General features: G+C 49.4%; 1 protein-coding gene across 6 annotated transcripts in view; it reads left to right on the forward strand.

The window, feature by feature from the left end:
- The window catches only part of KIAA1755 (KIAA1755 ortholog), a 66997-nt gene that overhangs the window by 9211 nt on the left and 38772 nt on the right, over positions 1 to 19014 (forward strand). For 5 of the 6 annotated variants that reach the window (XR_010836345.1, XM_067012252.1, XM_067012251.1 and 2 more), the window contains exons 2-6: positions 2140 to 2337; positions 6225 to 7563; positions 8050 to 8247; positions 15922 to 16045; positions 18581 to 18674. Coding sequence is in view for 5 of the 6 variants with exons in the window: in XM_067012252.1 (XP_066868353.1) it covers positions 2140 to 2337; positions 6225 to 7563; positions 8050 to 8247; positions 15922 to 16045; positions 18581 to 18674 (1953 nt within the window). In the remaining variant the exon portion in view is untranslated. Of the gene's footprint in view, positions 1 to 2139; positions 2338 to 3925; positions 4695 to 6224; positions 7564 to 8049; positions 8248 to 15921; positions 16046 to 18580; positions 18675 to 19014 lie in introns of those variants that run through there. The other variant, XM_067012253.1, reaches the window with a different exon arrangement.

Here is a 19014-nt window from a genome sequence, read left to right on the forward strand (position 1 = left end):
ATGCTCATCTTCCTTTACATCCTTCAGCGATAGATAGACTCAGAACTTGCAGCCAGTCTGGGGCAACCAGAATGGCTTTCATCAGGCTTTTTTAAGAGTCGAAAATCACAACCCTTGGATCCTAGTACCATACCTGGTTGGGACCCTCTAGCCTTGTCCCACTTGCCTATTTTACAGATGGAAAAGGTGTGATTCAGAGAGGGACTCTATATTTATCCCTCCACATTTACTGAGCACCTATATTGTGCCAGGCACTGAAAACCCTAGAAGAATAGGAGTCAGTGCCGGCTGTGTTAGTTTCCATTGCTGCTGAAATTAATGACCACAAATTTAGTGGTTTACAGCAGCATAAATGTGTCATCTTGCAGCTCTATAGATCAGCTGTCCAACGTGGGCCTCGCTGGGCTCAAATCAAGGTGTTGATGGGCTGCATTCTTTTCTGGAGACTCTCAGTGAGAATCTGTTTGCCTTTCCCAGCTTCCAGGAGTCGCCCACATTCCTTGGCTTTACCTCCGTTTTCAAAGCCAGCAGCATTGCCTCTCTCTGATGCTTCCTCCACAGTCACCTTTCCTTCTGACTCTCGCCCCTTCTGCATTCTCTTCTACTTTTGAGGACCCTTGTGATTGGATTGGACTCACTTGGATAATCCAGAATAATCTCCCTACTTTAAGGCCAGCTGACTAGCAATTTTTATTCCATCGGCAACCTTAATTCCTCTTTGCCATGTAAGGTTCCAGAGATTAGGATGTGGGCATTGGGCGGTGGGGAGCATTATTCTGCTTACCACTCCTGTCCTAAGGGAGCCCGGGGTCCACTGAGGGAGACAAAAATCAGCATGGGATTTGCCATGGGAGCCCAGAAATGGAGACACCTGACCCAGCTAGGGTGGGAGTGGGAGATCAGAGAAAGTGTCCTAGAAGAGACGAGGGCTGACCTGGATCTTGCAGAACGAGGTGTTAGCTTGGTGGGAATGGAAGTAGAAGGCATCCCTGGAGGAAGGAACAGCATGTGCAAAGTCCTGGAGGCAAGGGAGGGAAAGTGTGTGTCTTAGTGGCAGAAGCCTAGGGAGAGCAATGAGGCTGGAAGTGAGGCCAGGTGCTTTCTGAAGGCAGTGGCGAACATTTGAGCAGGAGACTGACAAGGCCAGATTTGCATTTGAGAAAGATCACCCTGGCATCCTGGTGGAGAAATGCTGGAGAGGAGGGAGACTAGAGATGGGAAACCAGTGAGGAGGTGATTCAGTGGAAGAGGTGATGGGGGCCTGGATCTGGGCGGGGCAGGTGAACAGAGCAGAGAGAGTGGGTTGGTGAGCTGATGGAGGCGAGAAGACTGTATAGGATGTGGCTGAGGGTTGTCTGTGGGCAGGGGAGGCAGGAGGAAAGGGCGGGATGATGAGCAGATTTCTGGTTTAGGAGTCTGACTGGATGGGGAGGCAATCACTAAGGTAGGGATGTGGGGGGAGGAGTAGGCTTAGGAGGGTATTGAGTTAGATTTATGTATTGATGGTCTGTGCCCCATAAACATCTAGAGGAGGCATCCTGGATAGATGAAGACGGAGCTCGCATCAATCATATCAACTTGAATCAGTTAGTTACTGCTGTGTAACAAACCACCCCAACTTAGTGGTGTAAAACAGCAATCACTCATTATCACTCATGCATCTGCATGTGGACTGGGGCTTGTCTCATCTAGGCTGGGCTTCGCTGGTGGCTCAGCTTCAAACTGCAGGTCTGCAGGTCAGCCAGGTGGCAAGATTTGGGGATGCTGACCTCTCCTTTCCCTCTGGCCCTGACCTGGATGCCTTCCCCTGTTCCCCTACTCCACCTTGGATCAGCAGATGACATTTGAGCAAAGATCTGCAGGAGGAGAGGGAATGAGGATGTCTTAAGGGGGAGTATTCTAGGCAGAGGGGACAGCCAGTGCAAAGGCCCTGAGATGGGATTGTGCCTGGTATGTTTGAAGAACAGGAAAGAAGGCCAATGTGGCTGAAGGGTGTGTGTGAGTGGGAGGGTGTAGCCGAGGAGTTCAGAGTTAGCAGGAGCCTTAGTTATCTGAGGCCAGGAGGGTCAGGGGAAGTGGACCCTACCCTTATTATTATTGCTACTATCACTTTTCATCCTCTCCTCCTGTTCCCCACAGGACCCCCTATCCTTGGATGCAGCCATCCAGCATGCCCTGGCGGGCCTCTATCCCCCTTTTGAGGCCACAGCACCCACCATCCTGGGTCAGGTGTTCCGTCTCCTGGATTCTGACTTCCAGGGCGATGGACTGAACTTCCTCCTGGATTTCCTGATCCCTGCCAAGCGCCTGTGTGAACAAGTGCGCGAAGCAGCCTGTGTAAGTCAGAAGGGATGTGGGACCGGGGGACAAGCTCTCCCAGAAGGCCAGGGGCTGGAGGTGAGCAGAGAAGGAGGTGGGCTGGTGAGTGTGTTGTTGAAGAGCATGAACTGGGGACGTGGGATGGCTTTCAGGTATCATCGCTTGCTCCAAAAAAGACTTCAGCCCCACAAATGGGCAGGAAGGTCACTTGGCCCTTTACCCTCTGACATCTAGGAGTCAACCACGTTTGCACTTTGACTAACAGGGAGGGAAGCCAGGCTTGTGGGTTCTCTGGCCCCCCAGGAACTGGCACTGTGGGATCATCTGGCTGTCTTGGCTGAAGTGGTGCAGCTTCAATGGAAATAGTGGAGAATGTCCCAGACCTTCCCTGGAGCCCTCGTGGCATCAGGATTCTCACTTTCTTCCCTGGAGACTCCTTCAACCCAGATCTCAGGGAGGCCTCTCCTGAGGCAAAGGGGAAAGAAAAGTGTTTTAGGCAGGACTCACTGGCTGCAAATGACAGATCCTTACTCAGACCAGGACAGGGTGATTCGGACCAAGGCCCGAGATGTTCCACTGATCAAACTCCTCGAGGACTCTTTCTGTCTCTTGTCTCTGCTTCTACTGCTTGCCAGAATCATTCTTACAGGCTAGGTGTTTCTCAAGGCTGGAGCCCAGGGCAGCAGTAGGATCAAAATCCTACTCTGGAGAGGAAAATGAACTCCTCCCCATCAGTTGCAGATAGAAAAAATCACAAGGAAGGATCCTGATTGGCCAGGCTCAGGTCCTGTGTCCCTGCTTGGACCAATCACTGTGGCAAGAGGAATGGGGTACCAGGATTGGCCAGGTTTGGATCCTGTGTCCATGCTTGGACCAATTATTGCAGCCAGAGGAATGGGATACCAGGATTGGCCAGGCTTGAGTCATATGCCTACCTCTAAGCTCAGAGGGTGGAGACTTTTAAGAAAGGGCGGGGAGAGACCTTTGGAGACCAAAGCCTCAGATGCCCACTGCTAGAACTTACCCACACCCTTCACAGAGTTGCTGACTCTACCCTACTCTTCTGTTATTCAGTGCCCACCCCTACTGCCCCAGCGTCAAGAATCGCTAACAGCATCTTAGGTCCTACTAGCCTTTCCTGAGTTGCTCATGCCTGTCGGGGACCTGGCACATCAGGAGGACAAATAAGCAGAGGGACCATGTGTCATTTCAGTGATAGAAAGAAATTGAATGTAGCAGCTAAAAGTTCAGGCTTAGGAGCCAGAATTAGAGATGGTTGGAACTGGAAGGAAATAGATCGTTCATTTAAGCTACTTAGCACAGTGCCTGACACACAGAAATAGCTCCATACACATTTGCTGTTCTTTTAGGAGAAGGAGTCTCACTGAAACATTGCAGCCAATTTCCACATATCCATGTTGACATTATTTAAGCCGTATCCTCCCCATCCTTATTTCTTCTCCCTGACAAACTATACAACTGCCTGCTTCCTTTATCTGGCCATTAAAACTGCATTTGCACTGTCTATTTCCCCATTTCTTCCAGGGACAAGGGTCACAACATTTAGATTTCTTTATTTCCAATGATCTTTAATTTTAATCATAATTATAGGTGAATTCGTGTCACCTCAGAGCAGGGAGTAGTAGCATGGGATTAATGTATGCCCTCAGGAGTCAGGTGTCCCAGGTTCAAATCCAGGCTCCATCACTATGTAGCTGGGGGATCTATGTCACCTCTCTGAGCTTCAGTTTTCTTATGTAGGAAGTGGGAATGTTAAAAACACAGGATGTATGTACCTCACCGAGATGACACACACAGCTTAGCCCAGAGCCTGGGATGAAGTAATTGCTCAGTAGCTGCTGGCTGTTACTTTCCCACTGTCTCCTTTCCCCCTCTGAAATAAGAATGTGCCAGCCTCAAAGTCTGCCTTTGTAACCACCAGCACCTAGAAAGACAGCCACCATCAATGAAGTCTAGAGGGACTAAGGACAGATACAGCCGACTCCAAATGTGAAAGTCTAGGCACAAGTCCTGCTTTTGCTACTTTTCAGCTGTGTGACTATGAGGCAATTCTTTAGCCTCGGTTTCCTCATCTGTAAAGTTGAGGAACTTTCCTGAACTGCCTGCACCACTGAGTTATTGAGAGTCAAATAAGATGATCGTAACAGTCATTTCTATGGTGCTTTGCTATTTGCAAAATACCTCTGGGCTGTTTCGTCTCGTTCACTGAGAAGGTGACGGAAAGAATGTTGTAAAGAGCAGAAGGCTATGTGAAAAGGCTGGAGTAACAGAGACTCGTGGGGTTTATGGATATGAAGCTTCTTGGAGACAGCCGAATCTGCAGTGTAACTGAAATGAACTGGTTTATCAACACGGTAGGTACAAGTATGGTCAGATCACATTATTTCCCCAATTAATAATTCCAGGAAACACCTGCTTAATTAACAGGAAGTTTAGTGTCACCCTCTGGAGGTCTCCTATATACACATCCAAATTATATGAGATTATCCAGGGCTTATTCAATCTGTAGGAATCAGGTCAGACTTTTCCAAAAGTCAGGTAGAGAAAGACCTGTTGTCAGTCTGGTGGAGCTGTTGTTTCTGTTGTTGCTACATGGTGTCACTGTGGAACACTGGGTCTGCACAGCCCCGACAGCCCCCTGGAGAGGCCCCAGGATGACTTGCTGTGTCTACCTATATAGAGAATTGCTGACACCTTCTGTTTAAATTTTTTTTTTTAATTGTTTAGCCTCACCTGCCATGTTGTTAGCTGCTAATGGGAAAAAAATAAATAATAAACAAACAGATAAATATTCTGGGTCTGACTTTCAGATCCAGAAGAGTGGAATGATTTTTCAGGGCCATCCAGCAAGTTCGTGGCAGGGTCAGATTTCCTAACTTCTCACTTAGTAGTGTTTCTACTTCACTCTGTAATCTCTCTACTTTACAAATTAGAGAATGGAATAAAGGCAGTAAGTAACCTATTTTAAAGATTGAAAATCCTACAATTTTTCAAAAGGTAGATATTGTCAAAGGGAGAGGGAAATACTATTTATTGTACATCTACTTATTATATGTTATGCATTGTGCTGGTTTTTAAAAAAGCATAAATGTAGGGCTTCCCTGGTGGCACAGTGGTTGAGAGTCCGCCTGCCGATGCAGGGGACGCGGGTCCGTGCCCCGGTCCGGGAAGATCCCACATGCCACGGAGCGGCTGGGCCCATATGAGCCATGGCCGCTGAGCCTGCGCGTCCAGAGCCTGTGCTCCGCAAGGGAAGAGGCCACAGCAGTGAGAGGACCGCGTACCGCAAAAACAAAACAAAACAAAAACAAAAACATAAATGTATTTATAATCTAACTTAATCCTCATACCAACCCAATAATACCACTATCTATCATTATTCCTATTTGCAAATAGGGAAATTGAGACTCAAAGAAGCTAAGTCATTTGCACAAATTAGTGATACAGACCTTGGAAGCCACGTCTCCCTGGCCCTAAAGGGGAGGGTTTAGCTTAAGCTGGGTTGAGAGAAGTTTTGATGGAGAGGAGAAGGGCGCCAGCAGGACGATCCTCGTGGGACAGGTGCTTGCTAACTGGTGCCTGGCACTCAGAGCTTCCCTCCTTTGGCCCAGTAGGCTAGCAAGTATTTTCAAGGTCAGGGCCAGGACTGGGGAGAGCAAGAGGCGTGGGAGGCACAACATTTAAGGAGGTGCTCCCTCTTGGGGCTGTGTGTCTTGCAGGATGCTGAGAGTGGGGCCTCCTTGGATGCTGTGTCCTAGGCACCTTTCTTGCCTCACCTGAGTCCCCGACCTGTTCAGGGTTCCTTCTGGGAGAGGGGAGGAAGCCAACCCGGAGGCGGGGTTTTCAGGGCCAGATTCTCTGATGCCATCCCCTTCTCTTTGCAGACCCCCTACTCACACCACCTCTTCCTGCATGAAGGCTGGCCGCTGTGCCTGCGGGATGAGGTTGTGGTCCACCTGGCATCCCTCAATCCCCTCTTATTGCGCCAAGGTGACTTCTACCTCCAAGTTGAGCCCCGGGAGGAGCAGTCCGTCTGCATTATGATCAAGTGCCTTTCTGTGGACCTCCACACAGTGGACGCGAAGCCTGTTCCTGAGTCATCCTACCCTATACTTTTCACCCAAGCCTGGCTGGAAGCCATCAACAGTGACTTTGAGGGCAGTCCCCTACACAACTGCCTGGTAGCTTCAGAAGACGGGATTGCCTCTGTGCCCTGGACCAAAATAACCAGCCCAGAGTTTGTGGATGACAGACCCCAAGCAGTAAATGTCCTCTCCCCAGCCTGGAGATCCCTTCAATTAGAGGCACTGGATTTGAGCAGCCCCCAAGAGCTGCACCAGGCCAGGTCCCCAGGCAGCCAGGTGCTACTTGCCCAGAGTTTGGCCAAGGGCAAGGGCAGGACACATGGGAACAAGTATCCAGGACTCATCAAAGTGGAGCAAGCTGGGCCTGGGGAGGTGGGCTTCAGGATGGACGAAGTGGCCAGCCAGGACTTGGAAGGAGATTATGTGGCTCTCCTGGACTTTTCCCAAGAGAACCGAGGAGGGTCTCCCAGTAAGGAGGTGGAGACATCCAGTGGGTATCCTTCTGGGGCACAGGAGGAGCTCTCTGGAACTAAGGAAATCCCTTTCTCTCAAAGGATACTGCCTCTCTCAGGGACCAAGGGGGGGCCTTCTTTGGAAAAATGGACTTGTGAGAAGCCAGCAAGTTCGGGGGAGAAACCCTGTGTTTGGGACTTGAGGAGAAAGGTTAATCATAAAGTTCCCACCCAAGACTCAGAACACCAGCCCCAAGAGCCCTATCTCAGCGTCCTTGTAAACCCACTGCATTGTGCCTCTGGCCCCGGGCCAGGTGTCTCAGAAGAGCCAGCTCCCTCCAAGACACAGGGACCCCTGGGAGACTCAGAGAATATAGTCCAGTTCGACCTGGGACCAAAACAAGCATCCTCTGCCCAGCTGCGCCCACCTTCCCCTACTGCTCCTCTAGCCCCTGCAACCAAGATGGAAGAGAGGACCCAACAGGAAAATGGGAGACTTCCCAAGCCTGTGACCAGGCCCTGTCAAAACACTTCCCTCACTCCTGGGCTCAAATTCTCTTTCTTAAAGTGGCAGAGGCAAGGCCCTGTGACTCAGGAGAAAGCCTCGTTCCAGCATGACGGGCCCTGGAAAGTCCTGTGTTCACTCTACTCTCCCAAACCCAACCGAGACAAGTGCTTGGGAAAAGGTAAGTTGCCCGCTCGCTCAGCTGGACAGGGGAACTGTTCTCCGCTTGTGATCAGGTGACAAGGTGGCACAGGCTGTCAGGGGCAAAGACCCACCTGGGCTGGCTCAGTCTCAGGGATTTAGAGCGTAGGGTGGCATGTCAAAAGGCTCGAGGTCTCATGGGCCTGGAATTGAGCAAGGTTCTGTGATTGTGTTGAGGTGGCCTGAGTCTACACCCCAGCTTGGCCACGCACTGACTGGGTGACCTTGATCAAGGACGTAACCTCTCTAAGTCCAGGTCTCCCTGTCTCTACGATGGGGATCTCACCTGCCTCCTCAAGTTGTTTTGAGGGTCAAAGACACACCAGAAGTAAGGAGCTTAGCACAATGCCTGCCCCATAGAAGGAGATCAATACTGTAAGCTGTTACTATTAGAATGTGAAAGAGAAAACATTTTCCCTGGGAAAATCCATCTTCTGCTTAACACTCTTTGTTGTTTTTTCCCCAGCTGGAACAACTCAGACCAAAACATCTGGCCCGGACGCTGACTCAGACCCACTGACCAAGGAAAAGGCTGGCTTCCCAGAAGCTTCTTCAGGCCCTCCAGAAAAAGGCCCCACTCTGAACGAGGAGCCCCCAGGGCCTGAGCCCAGGTTTGGGGCTCTGAGCATGGAGATCTTCCATTCCAGGATAGCATGCCTGCCAGGTCCTCAGGGATTGTAGGGGCAAGTGGAGGTGGAGGGGAGAGAGCTGTGGGGATGGGGAATGGGGCTGGGGTCCCTCAGTACCCTCAGATGCGGGTGGGTATAGGGGAGGCAGGGAAGGTCCTAGAGGCCTGTGTTCTGGATCAAGCCTCCCTGGGACTCAGATTCCATAGGTTTCCAATGAAAGAGGTTAAAGCAATTTCTAGCAATCCATCCATCCATCCATCCTTCCATCTTACTTTCAGTGAGGCCATCAAGTTGGATGTCTTAGGTAAGGTTCCCTAGAAGCAGAGCCTAAGACAGGGATCCTTGAAAAAGTGATTTATTTTACTGAGGGTTGCTCTCAGGGGAAGGGGAGTAAGGGAAGCAGGGCAGGGCAAGGGAGGAGCTAAGCCTGGATGTGGCCTGATTCCCCAGGGCGGGGGATGGGGGATGGGGGGCGGTTCCAGAGCATGAATTCCATCACAGAGATGGTTCCATCTTAAGGTTCAGGGGCTGACTTTTGTACCCCTGGATCTGTCAGTCATCAACTGCAGCCTGATCCTGGGATGGGGATGCAGGTGAGCCCATGATCCAGTTAAGCCGAGGGCGATTCTTCAGACAAGGGGACGTCTCTAAGCCAATTTACAGCCAATAATTACAGTCTCTGGGGGATGGGGGCTCTGGCCTGATGAAGGGGTCTGGTTGGGCATTAACATCATCCAATACTGAGAGCATTATCACTCCTGTTTAATATTTGTTCATCTTTGCAATTAACATTTATTGAGCACCGCTGTGTGCCACGCCCTGGGCTTAGCACTGAGGCTTCAGCAGGGAACCAAGCCTGCCCTCGGGAAGCCTATATTCTAGTGGTGGAGAAAATTCAACAGGTTATTACAATACAGTGTAAAAAAAATTGTGACTGTGGGGCGGTACAGGGGGCTGTGGGAGGACAGATGAGGCCCCTGGCCCAGGCTTGGGGTGGAGGAAGTAATGTGAAGCTCAGTCCTGTAGTATGAGTAGGTGTTGTCCATGTAGAGTGGTGGGAATGGTGTTCCAAGCTGAGGGAACAGCATGTGCAAAGTTCTGGCAGCAAGAGAAGCCACTGTGCTTTCTGGGAACTGACTGTTCTTCAATTCTGTTTTACTTCATAGACTTCTAAATCTCTGCAGGACACGTCTGTGGGGACATTGCTCTGTCATTTTGAAGCTCCTGGGGAGCATTGTCTGTCATCTTCTTGGTCATCATCATTGAAGCTCATGCTGTTTATTCCCATATTAATGTACACAGAATCTCATGATCCTTTTAGGGCTGTCGTGTTACAAGAGCTCAGATTTTATACATCAAAGTCCCTGTTCTTAGAGGCTGGAGACCTTCATTCTAGTTCCAGCTCTACCCCTAGCTCCCTGTGTGACCTTGGAAGAGTCACTTGCCCTCCCTGAGCCTCATGCTCCTCCTTGTGGAAGAGGAGGAGAGGAAGCAGATTGGACTTGACTTGCTGTCACTCTTTCCACAATTACTCTCTTGTAATTTGTTTGGCTTGCAACATATACTGATGGGTCCCAAGTGCCCGAACAGTGCCTGGCACATAGTCGGTGCTCAAAAATATTGGAGTGAATGAACATTCTCCACATGGACGTTCTTTCCATTCCCTTCCTTGACCTTCTCTTCATCAGCGATCTTGTCCTCATTACCCCAGCTACTCCTCCCATGACCGTCCCCCATAACTCACTACTCCCTCCCTCATTACAATGTCTCTCTTCCCAGATCACACATTACCTCAATTTTAATAGTCCTTTTGTCCCCCAGAACTCTGAACCCATTGATCCAACCACCTTTTCACTGTCCCTCCCCACCCTCCATCGTGTCCCCACTTCCTCCTTCCCAGCCTCCATTCCATGGCTCATCAATGTGATCACTTCCTTTTAAACACTCTCATCTCCCTTGCCTTTCTCTTCTGTCTTCACACTTTCCTGGAGAAATCCTAACCTCAGTTAAATCCAGCTCTCTGCCTGCTTTCCCCCCTTGCAGCCTTACAGCTGAACAAAGCCATAAAGTCCACATAACCACACCGACTGGTTGCCCATTTGATTCCTGATCACTGGCCTCCAGTGGGTACCACTGGTGCCCATGGATCCTGTTACTCTTCCAGAGTCTCGAAAGGTGCCCCCACTGCCCTTCCTGAATGATGATTTCACACCTGCTCCCTCCTCTGACCTTCACCACCATCTCCCTCAGCCTTGCTCTCAGCTGATGACCTTCCTTCTTGTTTCACTGAGCAAGTAGAAGCAATCAAAAGGAAAGTCCACAAACTCCTGCCACCCCATTTAGCTACCTACCTACGTCGGTACCCACCCCCTCAGCATTCTATTCCAGATACAGGGAACAATCCTTCCACTGGTGCACTGCAACTCCCCACCTACTCAAAGACATCCCTCTGGCAAGATTCTCCTCTCTTCTCTACATAATCACCTTTCCTCCTCTCCATTGGACCATTTCCATCAGCATAAGAGCATGCCCAGCTTGGAGTGACCCATTCTAGGCTCCTATTCTCATCTTTCTTTTACATCAAAACCCCACATAGGAGTTGTCTGTGCTCCGTATCTCAGTACCTCCTCTCCTCTTATTCTCTCTTCAACTCACTCTAATCAGAGTATTTCCTCCACCTTGACATTGGAGCAGGTCTTTTCAAGGTCACCAATGACTTCCATGTTTCTAGATCCAATCGTCAATTCTCAGCATCCTTGACCCATCAGCAGCACTTGACACAGATGACTGCTCCCTCCTTACTGAAAGGCCTTCTCAACTTGTCTTTCAGCCTTTACTCTCACCTGGGTTTCTTCCTATTTCACCAGCCACACCTTCTCAGCCTCCTTTGCTGCCTCCTCCTCATCTCTTAACCTGGAAACCTTGGAGGCTCCCCAAAGCTCAGTCCTTGGACCCCTTCTCCTCTCCCCCTAGATTCACTTCCTTGGCGATCTCATCCCATCTCACTAGTGAATATTTGTTTTAAATATTGTCTCTACACTGATAACCCCCACATTTATTTTTCCAGCCTGGACTCTGCCCATGAACTCCATACTCGTCCATCCATCCGTGTACTTGATGTTTCTACTTAGATGTCTAACAGGCATCTCTAACTTAACATGACCAAAGATGGACTCCTGATTTCACACCCCCCTGCACCCTTCCCAGCCTTCTAGTCTTTCCTAGAACACTAGATCCTGGAGGACTTTCTCTTACACCCTACATCCAATTTGTTAGCAAGTCCTGTCAACTCTTCCATCAAATTATATACAGAATTTGATGACTTCACACCAGCCAGGGCCAAACCAGCATAGTTGCTTGCCAATTACAGTAGTATCCTTACTGGTCTCTTTGCTTCCATTGGAGTTTCCTTGTAGCGGAAACAGTCCCCAAAGTCTGTGCTCCAAGATCAAGATCTGCTCCAGGCCAGCCCGTGTGAGGCAGGCATCCCAGGCTCCCCATTAGGATCTTTCCCTCACCTCGTTGCCTCCTTTCTTCTCCTCGGGTCCCTTCAGCTCCAAACTTTCCACAAAGATCTGTTCTCAGGAAAGAGACTAATCAACACTAAGGTGTGAATGCCTGCTCCCATTCTGAGGGTGGGAGTTACATATTCCTTTCCAATTGTGGTCATAGCAAATTACCAGAAACTCAGTGGCTTTGAAAAACATAAGTGTAATATCTTACGGTTCTATAGGTTAGAAAGCCCAGATCTCGCTGGGCTGAGATCAAGGTGTCAGTGGACTGTGTTCTTTTCTGGACACTCTAGGGGAGAATCCATACCTTGTCTTTTCCAGCTTTTAGAAGCTGCCTACCTTCCTTGGCTTGTGGTCCTTTCCTTCACCTTCACATCCAGCAACAGCACATCCCTCTAACCCTTCATCTATCTTGGTATCTTTCTCGGACTGACTGAAGCCAGGAAAGGGTCTCTACTTTTAAGGGTCATGTGATTAGATTGGGCCCACTTAGATAATCTAGGTCTAGATTATCTCCCCATCTCAAGGTCCTACGCTGGTGACATCAGCAAAGTCCCTTTGCCAGGTAAGCTAGCACATCCACAGGCTCCGGGGATTCCAGAATGGACATCTTTGGAGCCATGAGTCTTTCAACCACAGGCACAGAGCCTCTGGAGAGGGCTTTTCTCAAAAAGCCCCTGATGCAGAAGAGAGGGAACAGGGTCTCAGGGGTTGAGACCTCACCCTGAGCTTTCGGTGGCTCTGTACATATCTTTAAAATCTTTGTCTTTAAAATTTCTATACATTATGATAATTCTTATAATTAAGAATTATATTTACACTTTCATATAAAAATATATATTTCAATATTTTAAAAATGCTTTAACTTGCTTGCCAGTTAAATTACTAGCATTCCCCCGACCCCAAGACTTGGAGTGAGTGCTTCAGAAGGTACAACGAGTTGTTCAGTGCCTTTGGGTAACACCACCCACCACCTCCCAACCTGCTGTCTCCATTTCTTCCTGAGATCAAAACCCAATGTGAACAGCGCAGCTTCCAGCCAGGCTCTGAGATGCTAAGGATGGTATTCCTGGCACCAGCTGTCAGACAGGGCAGCATCTGGGGCAAAGGGGCCTTCCAGGTGAAAGCAGATCAGGTGGACAGCTGTCCATCACTCCAGTGCACTCAGCCAGCATCTGTGTGCTCAGCCGGCCCTGGCTGTGTGCAGAGCCCTGTGCCAGGCAGAGCTTGGCGGGGGGACCAGACACTTGAACTGGTCACTGTGTCCCAGTATGGAATGTCCTGAGTGCTTGAACCCTTTGCTACTCAGAGTGTGGTCTGGGGACCAGATACATCAGCATCACGTGGAGCTAGAGAGAGATGGAGAATCTCAGGCTTGCTGGACCACAGTCTGCATTGTAGCAAGATCCCTAGCACACCAAAGTTTGAGAGGCCCTACTCTGACCATTTATTCATTGGTCAATTCCTGACATTGATTATTGGCTCCCGTCCTGTGCTGAGCACTGGGATATACAGAATTTGAGCCAGTGAAAACCCTTAAGGAGCCCTCAGTCTTGCAGGATCTAAAAGAGGCCTAGGTTTGCTGGGGGAACCTGGGGTGGGAGAAAGGTCTCTCTAGAGGGCAGGGAGGATGTCTTCCTGGAGGAGGTGGCATCTCAGCTGGACTTTGAAAGCTGAAGAGAGTTTCACCAGATGGAGAGAGGACAGGGAAGGGAACCTCTGGCAGAAGGAACAGTGTGAACAAAGGTGGGGAGGTGGGAAAGGGTCAGGCTAATTTACGCAATGACAGATGACCCATTCCAGCCAGGCCACTGGTGACAAGGAGAGACATAGTGTATTAGTCTGCTAGAGCCACCCTAACAGTGTCATAGACTGGGGGGCTTAAAGAGCAGGAATTTATTTTCTCACAGTTCTGGAGGCTAGAGGTCCAAGATCAAGGTGTTGGCAGGGCTGGTTTCTTCTGAGCCTCTCTCCTTGGCTTGTACGTGGCCATCTTCTCCCTGTGTCCTCACATGGTCTTCCCAATGTGTGTCTGTGTCCAAATTTCCTCTTCTTATAAGGACACCAGTCATATTAGATTAGGGCCCACCCTAATGGCCTCATTTTAATGTAATCACCTCTTTAAAGACCTTATCTCCAAATGCAGTCACATTTTGAGGTATTAGGGGGTTAAGACTTTGACATATGAATTTGGGGGGAGAGGACACAATTCAGCTCATAACCCAAAGTATATGAAATGAGGCTGGAAGAGTGTGCAGATCCTGGGGAGACTTAAGTGCCAGGTTGAGAAATTTGTGCTTTCTGCATGAGGCCATGAGGAGCCACGGAAGGTTCTAGAGCAGGGGAGTAGCACCACTGGAGCTGTGATTGAGCTCCAATACAGCAGACAAAAGCTCATCTCTCGGTGTGGTCCAGGGTCAAGGGCTGAATCAGGCATGACCCCCACCTTAACTGGCAAGTTGGGTACTGTGGCAGACGGGGAAGCTGCTTCCTCTCTCCAGGCCTCAGTCTCCTCATCAATAAAATGGGCCCGGGGACGTAATGTAGCATTTCCTGACCTGAGGGACCCAATGGCTCTGAGAGGATTTCAGAGGGGTATGTACAAACATCTCTAACTTTGCAAGTTATGTAATTTTTTTCATGGTTTAATTATCTCACTTTTAAAAAACTTCCTTTTATGAATAATTTCAAATATAGAGAAAAGTAGAGACGATAGAATAATGAAAACCCACATACCCATTACTCAGATTTAATAAATCTTAACATTTTGGCATGTTTCATCTTTCTTTTTCTCCTGATGTATTTTAAAGTAAATTACAGATCTTCATACTTTACCTGTAAATATTTTAATGCGCATCTCTTAAAAGGACATTTTCCCTAATAACCACAGTGTCATTAAGCACACCTAAAAAAATTAAAAATAATTCCTAATACTACTCAATACCCAGCTCATATTCAAATTTCCCATATTGTCCCCAACAAAATGTTTTCCTTTTGGAATTTAGTATAAATGAATATTAGGAAAAATCAAACCCATGATATCAAGAGGATATAAAAAAATATATATACATATATATGCACATATATGTACAAATATATATATTTGTGTGTATATACAAATGTATACATTAATGTATATATTTTTGCAGAAAATGTATATACAAATGTAGATTTAAAATTTTTTAAATTTTAAAATTTTCAAACATATGTGAAAGAAAGAATGCTCTAGATGGTTGCACCCCTGTGTAAGACAGCACTTGTTAAGGTGGTTAAATTTGTCCAAGGCTTCATGAGCTACATAGGGTCTCACACACTTATACACTGTGGAGGGTTGTACCCGCATGATCTTGCTCATTGCAGGGTGGCCTTGAATTAGGTGACTCTGGGGGGCAGGGCTCCGAGCCCAGGGTGCAGGACAGGCTCAGCTTCCAGAGGCCTGGGACTCTTTCCCCCTGTACTTGCCCTTCCCCACAGCATAGACAGGCTGTGCTGACCCCCTGGGACTCAGACTCTTGACCCCTGTGGGGAGCATGGAGCACCCTGTCCTGATTCCTGGAACAGGAAATAGTGGGTGGAGAACTCATGGCTGGAAGTCAGCAAGAATAAATAGTGAGCTGGCAGCCATGGGCTGCACACTCACCACACGGGGGCTGAGATGAGGACAGAAATGATGATTGTTATAACGACTGCTGTTTATTAGGCCCTTGCCCTGTGTCATGTGCTTCTCAGGAACTGTTTCATTTAGTCTTCAAAATACCTTCATAAGTTCAGTATTATATTCTCCCCCACTTAACAGATGACGAAACTGAGACTCAGAGACACACTGACTTGCCTAAGGACACACAGCAAGTCAGTGTGTCCCTTAAACACGGGTTTAAGCTGGGACTTAAACCCATGTCTGCGTGACCCCAAAGCTCATTCCGTGAGCTTCATTTCCCAGGTTGCCCAGTACAGAGAGTGACCAGAGGAGGGTGAGGCTGCCTCTGCATGGAGGAGTGTTTCAGGGATGACTTTTCTGAGGAAGTGGCTTTTGAGCTGGGTCTTGAGGGATGAATAAGAGTTCAGAGTTCACAGGGGGAGGAGAGAAAGGGTATCCAGGCAGGGGGACCGGTACAGGCAAAGGCTTGGAGGCCACAGAGCAGGTTCCTGTAGAGGGGGCTCCACCAAAATTCTCAATGTGTGTGCTTTCTCCTGTAGGAGGTCGGGACAGGGCAGGGAGGCCCCTGCTTCTGGTCTCAACAACCAAGGGGCCCTGGGAGGCACCATGGTGCACGGCCTCAGAGGTCACCAAGCTGTTCTCCTACCTGTGTACCATCCCCAGGTAAGGGGCTGGGCTAGCCTGATCACCCCATCCCCCGTCGACCTCTCAGCCCAGAGCCCAGCACCAGGTAGCAGATGGAGAGATCCTTCCATCCAGTCATCTGTTTCCAGAGCTGGTCCTGAGCCAGATGCTGGGGGGAAAGCAGGACAGACTTGGTCCCTGCCATCAGGGCGTTCACAGGCTGGCGGGGGAGGTGGATGGTGTGCAAGAAACAGACACGGACAAGCAGCTCTCACGGGTGTTAATGTGGTGAAGAAAACAGGGATGTTGTAGATCAGTGGTTCTCAAACTCAACAGGCATCGGGATCATCCAGAGGTTTGTAAAAACAGATGGCTGGGCCCTACCCCCAGAGTTTCTGATTCACTAAGTCTGGATAAGGACTGAGAACATGTATTTCTAACAAGTTTCCTGGTGATGCTGATGCTGCTGGGCTGAGGACACATTTTGAGAGCCACTGTTGTAGTGTGAGAAGAGGGTGGGGGGCAGCTAATTTCAATTGAGAAATCAGGGAAGGCTTCTCTGAGGAGGTGATAATTGAGCTGGCATATGAATTATAAATATTTGTTGAGCAAATGAAGGAACAGGTGAATGGGTGAATGAATGAATAAGTGAGAGAGTAAAAGAATGAATGAGTGATGAGTGACCAGGCTGATTTCTAACACCTCCCCTTCCCTCCACCCCCCCTCCCCATTCAGACTTCATGTTGAACTGGCTGGGGAAGAGGCACCATCTTTCCTCTGAGTCCCAGCCCCCAGCCAGAGCGGTCTCAGAGGTGGTGTTTGCTTGGGACTGTGGCTATAGATCCCAACTTAGAGGTTCTGCTGCTGGGGTAGGGGGTGGAGGGACTGATGGAACCCTTTGGAACCTTCTCCACCCCACAGGAGCCATCACCACCACCTGCTGGCCACTGAGATTTTTCTTCTTATCCAAAGTGGAGTGGCTTTTCTGGTCTGAGGAGGAGATGGAAACCCCCATTCTGTGCTAAGTGGCATGGTAGACAGAATACTGGAATCCCACCAACTCGCTGTGTTACCTGTAGGTGGTAACCTCCCCTCTCTGAGGCTTCCCTGAAAAGGAGGGATGACTAAGTGGGCCCTAAGGACCAAGCATGGTCACAAGAGGTGGGGGTGAGGTGCAGTGTGAACTATGCATGGGGTTCTCATATGCTGGGCTGGCTTCTCCACTCCATTGCTGGGCACCTGCCCTGGGCCAGGCTTCATGCTGGGCCATGCTAGGGACCCAGATACTCCTATATTGGGCCTTGACCTCTAGGGGCATCCAGGCTGGTAGTGGAGGCAGGTGGAGAAATAAACCTCTCTCCCAGCATGGGCATAGCGAGAGGCAGGTGAGGTGTGGGGCACGAAGTCAGAGCCCTGGCCTCACCTCCGAGAGCCTCCTCTCACTGTCTGCTATGGCACCGCCATGTACCTCAGTTTCCCCCCTAGGATAGTGATGACAGCAGACATTGACATGCTTGTTTCTCTGCACAGTCCCTGAGTACTTTACAGTAATGAATCCATCAGTCCTCAGCACAGCCCCCTGAAGCCCGCACGATTATTATCCTCCCAGAGAGGTGAAACAGCGTGCCTGGGTGACTGCCATAGCCCCACGCCCCCACTGGCCACCTCTGGTTTCATCTATGAACTGGGTGGTTGTAAGGCTTGAAGGTGGTTGGGGGTTATTTCCCCAATTTGGGTGAATGGTCAGGGCACTTGGAAGCATAGACTCCCTGGCTCCACCCCCAGCCTGCTGGACAGATTTCTTGGGGGGTGGAGCGGGGGTGGGGGTGAGGAATTGCTATTTTAACAAGTCCTGCAATTGGACCACTTTGGAAAATCCTAAGGTAATCACTGAAAAAGTGCACTGTGAACCCATGAGGGTGTTTTGGGTGCAAGTAACAAATTCCAATTCAAAATGTCTTACCTGCTAAGGAAATGTATCAGTCTATGTCTCTGCCTTATATCTCTTTGTAGGAACTTTTTAAAGGAGAGAATATCTTTCCCCAAAACCCCCAGCAAACATCCCCTCACATCTCATTGTCCAGAAAATGTCACATGTTCCATATCTAAACCAATCATTGGCCAGCGGAATTGGGTCTACTATGGGCCTCAACCAATCAGAAACCAGCCCTTGGTGGAGGGAGGACATGATTATAGGGAGGGAATTAGATTCTTGAACAAAGTGAACCTCCTGCCCACACAAAAGGGGTGGATGAAGGTTAGGTGACTCCTACTGCAACTGGGATAGTAGCTTATAGTTATGATTATTAGGGTGTAAGAGAGAGCTGTGTGAGGTACTGTGGGAGCACCGAAGAGGGAATAACAGACTGCCTGGAGAAGAATCATGGAGGGCTTCCTGGAAGTGGTGTGTGTCAGGGGCACAGGGAGGCACTGGAACTTTGTCCCATGAGATGAAGAGTTCACCAGTAAATCCAGGCTTCTAGCAGCTAGTTTCCCTCACCTTCCACTGGGTCCTTCCCCCTAGAGGGCCCTAGTTCATCCAGCAAGACTGCCAATTCTGTTTACCACCCACAGGCCTGAAGATAAAACCAAGGGGCTGGCGGTCGTGATTGATGCCCGGAAACAGCCCCCACATCCTGGTCTGGTCAGTGCCTTGCAGGCCACCCAGGTGAGTGGGAGGTGGACAGCCTCAGCCTCAAGTCTTGGGAGCACCGGGGGCCTTAGGATATTCACAGATCCTGAGCGGCTCAGAGTTGGGGCCAGGAGCCCAGGTAGGGAGTCTTAGCTGCACATAACAGAAACCCCAGCCCAGCCACGCTTAAAGACAAAGGTCATTCATTGGTTTATCTGACTCGGCTGTCCGGGAGTTAAATCCAACTTCAAGTATGGCTTGATTCAGGGGTCAAATATTGCCACCAAGATCGGGTTTCTATCTCCCTATTTCTGGCCCCATTCTCCTGGGAGAGTGCCATTCTCAGCCAGGTCCCCCTCTTGGTGGCAGTGTGGTT

The sequence above is a fragment of the Kogia breviceps genome, chromosome 14 (assembly GCF_026419965.1).
Source record: "Kogia breviceps isolate mKogBre1 chromosome 14, mKogBre1 haplotype 1, whole genome shotgun sequence".
In the NCBI taxonomy this organism is placed as follows: domain Eukaryota; kingdom Metazoa; phylum Chordata; class Mammalia; order Artiodactyla; family Physeteridae; genus Kogia; species Kogia breviceps.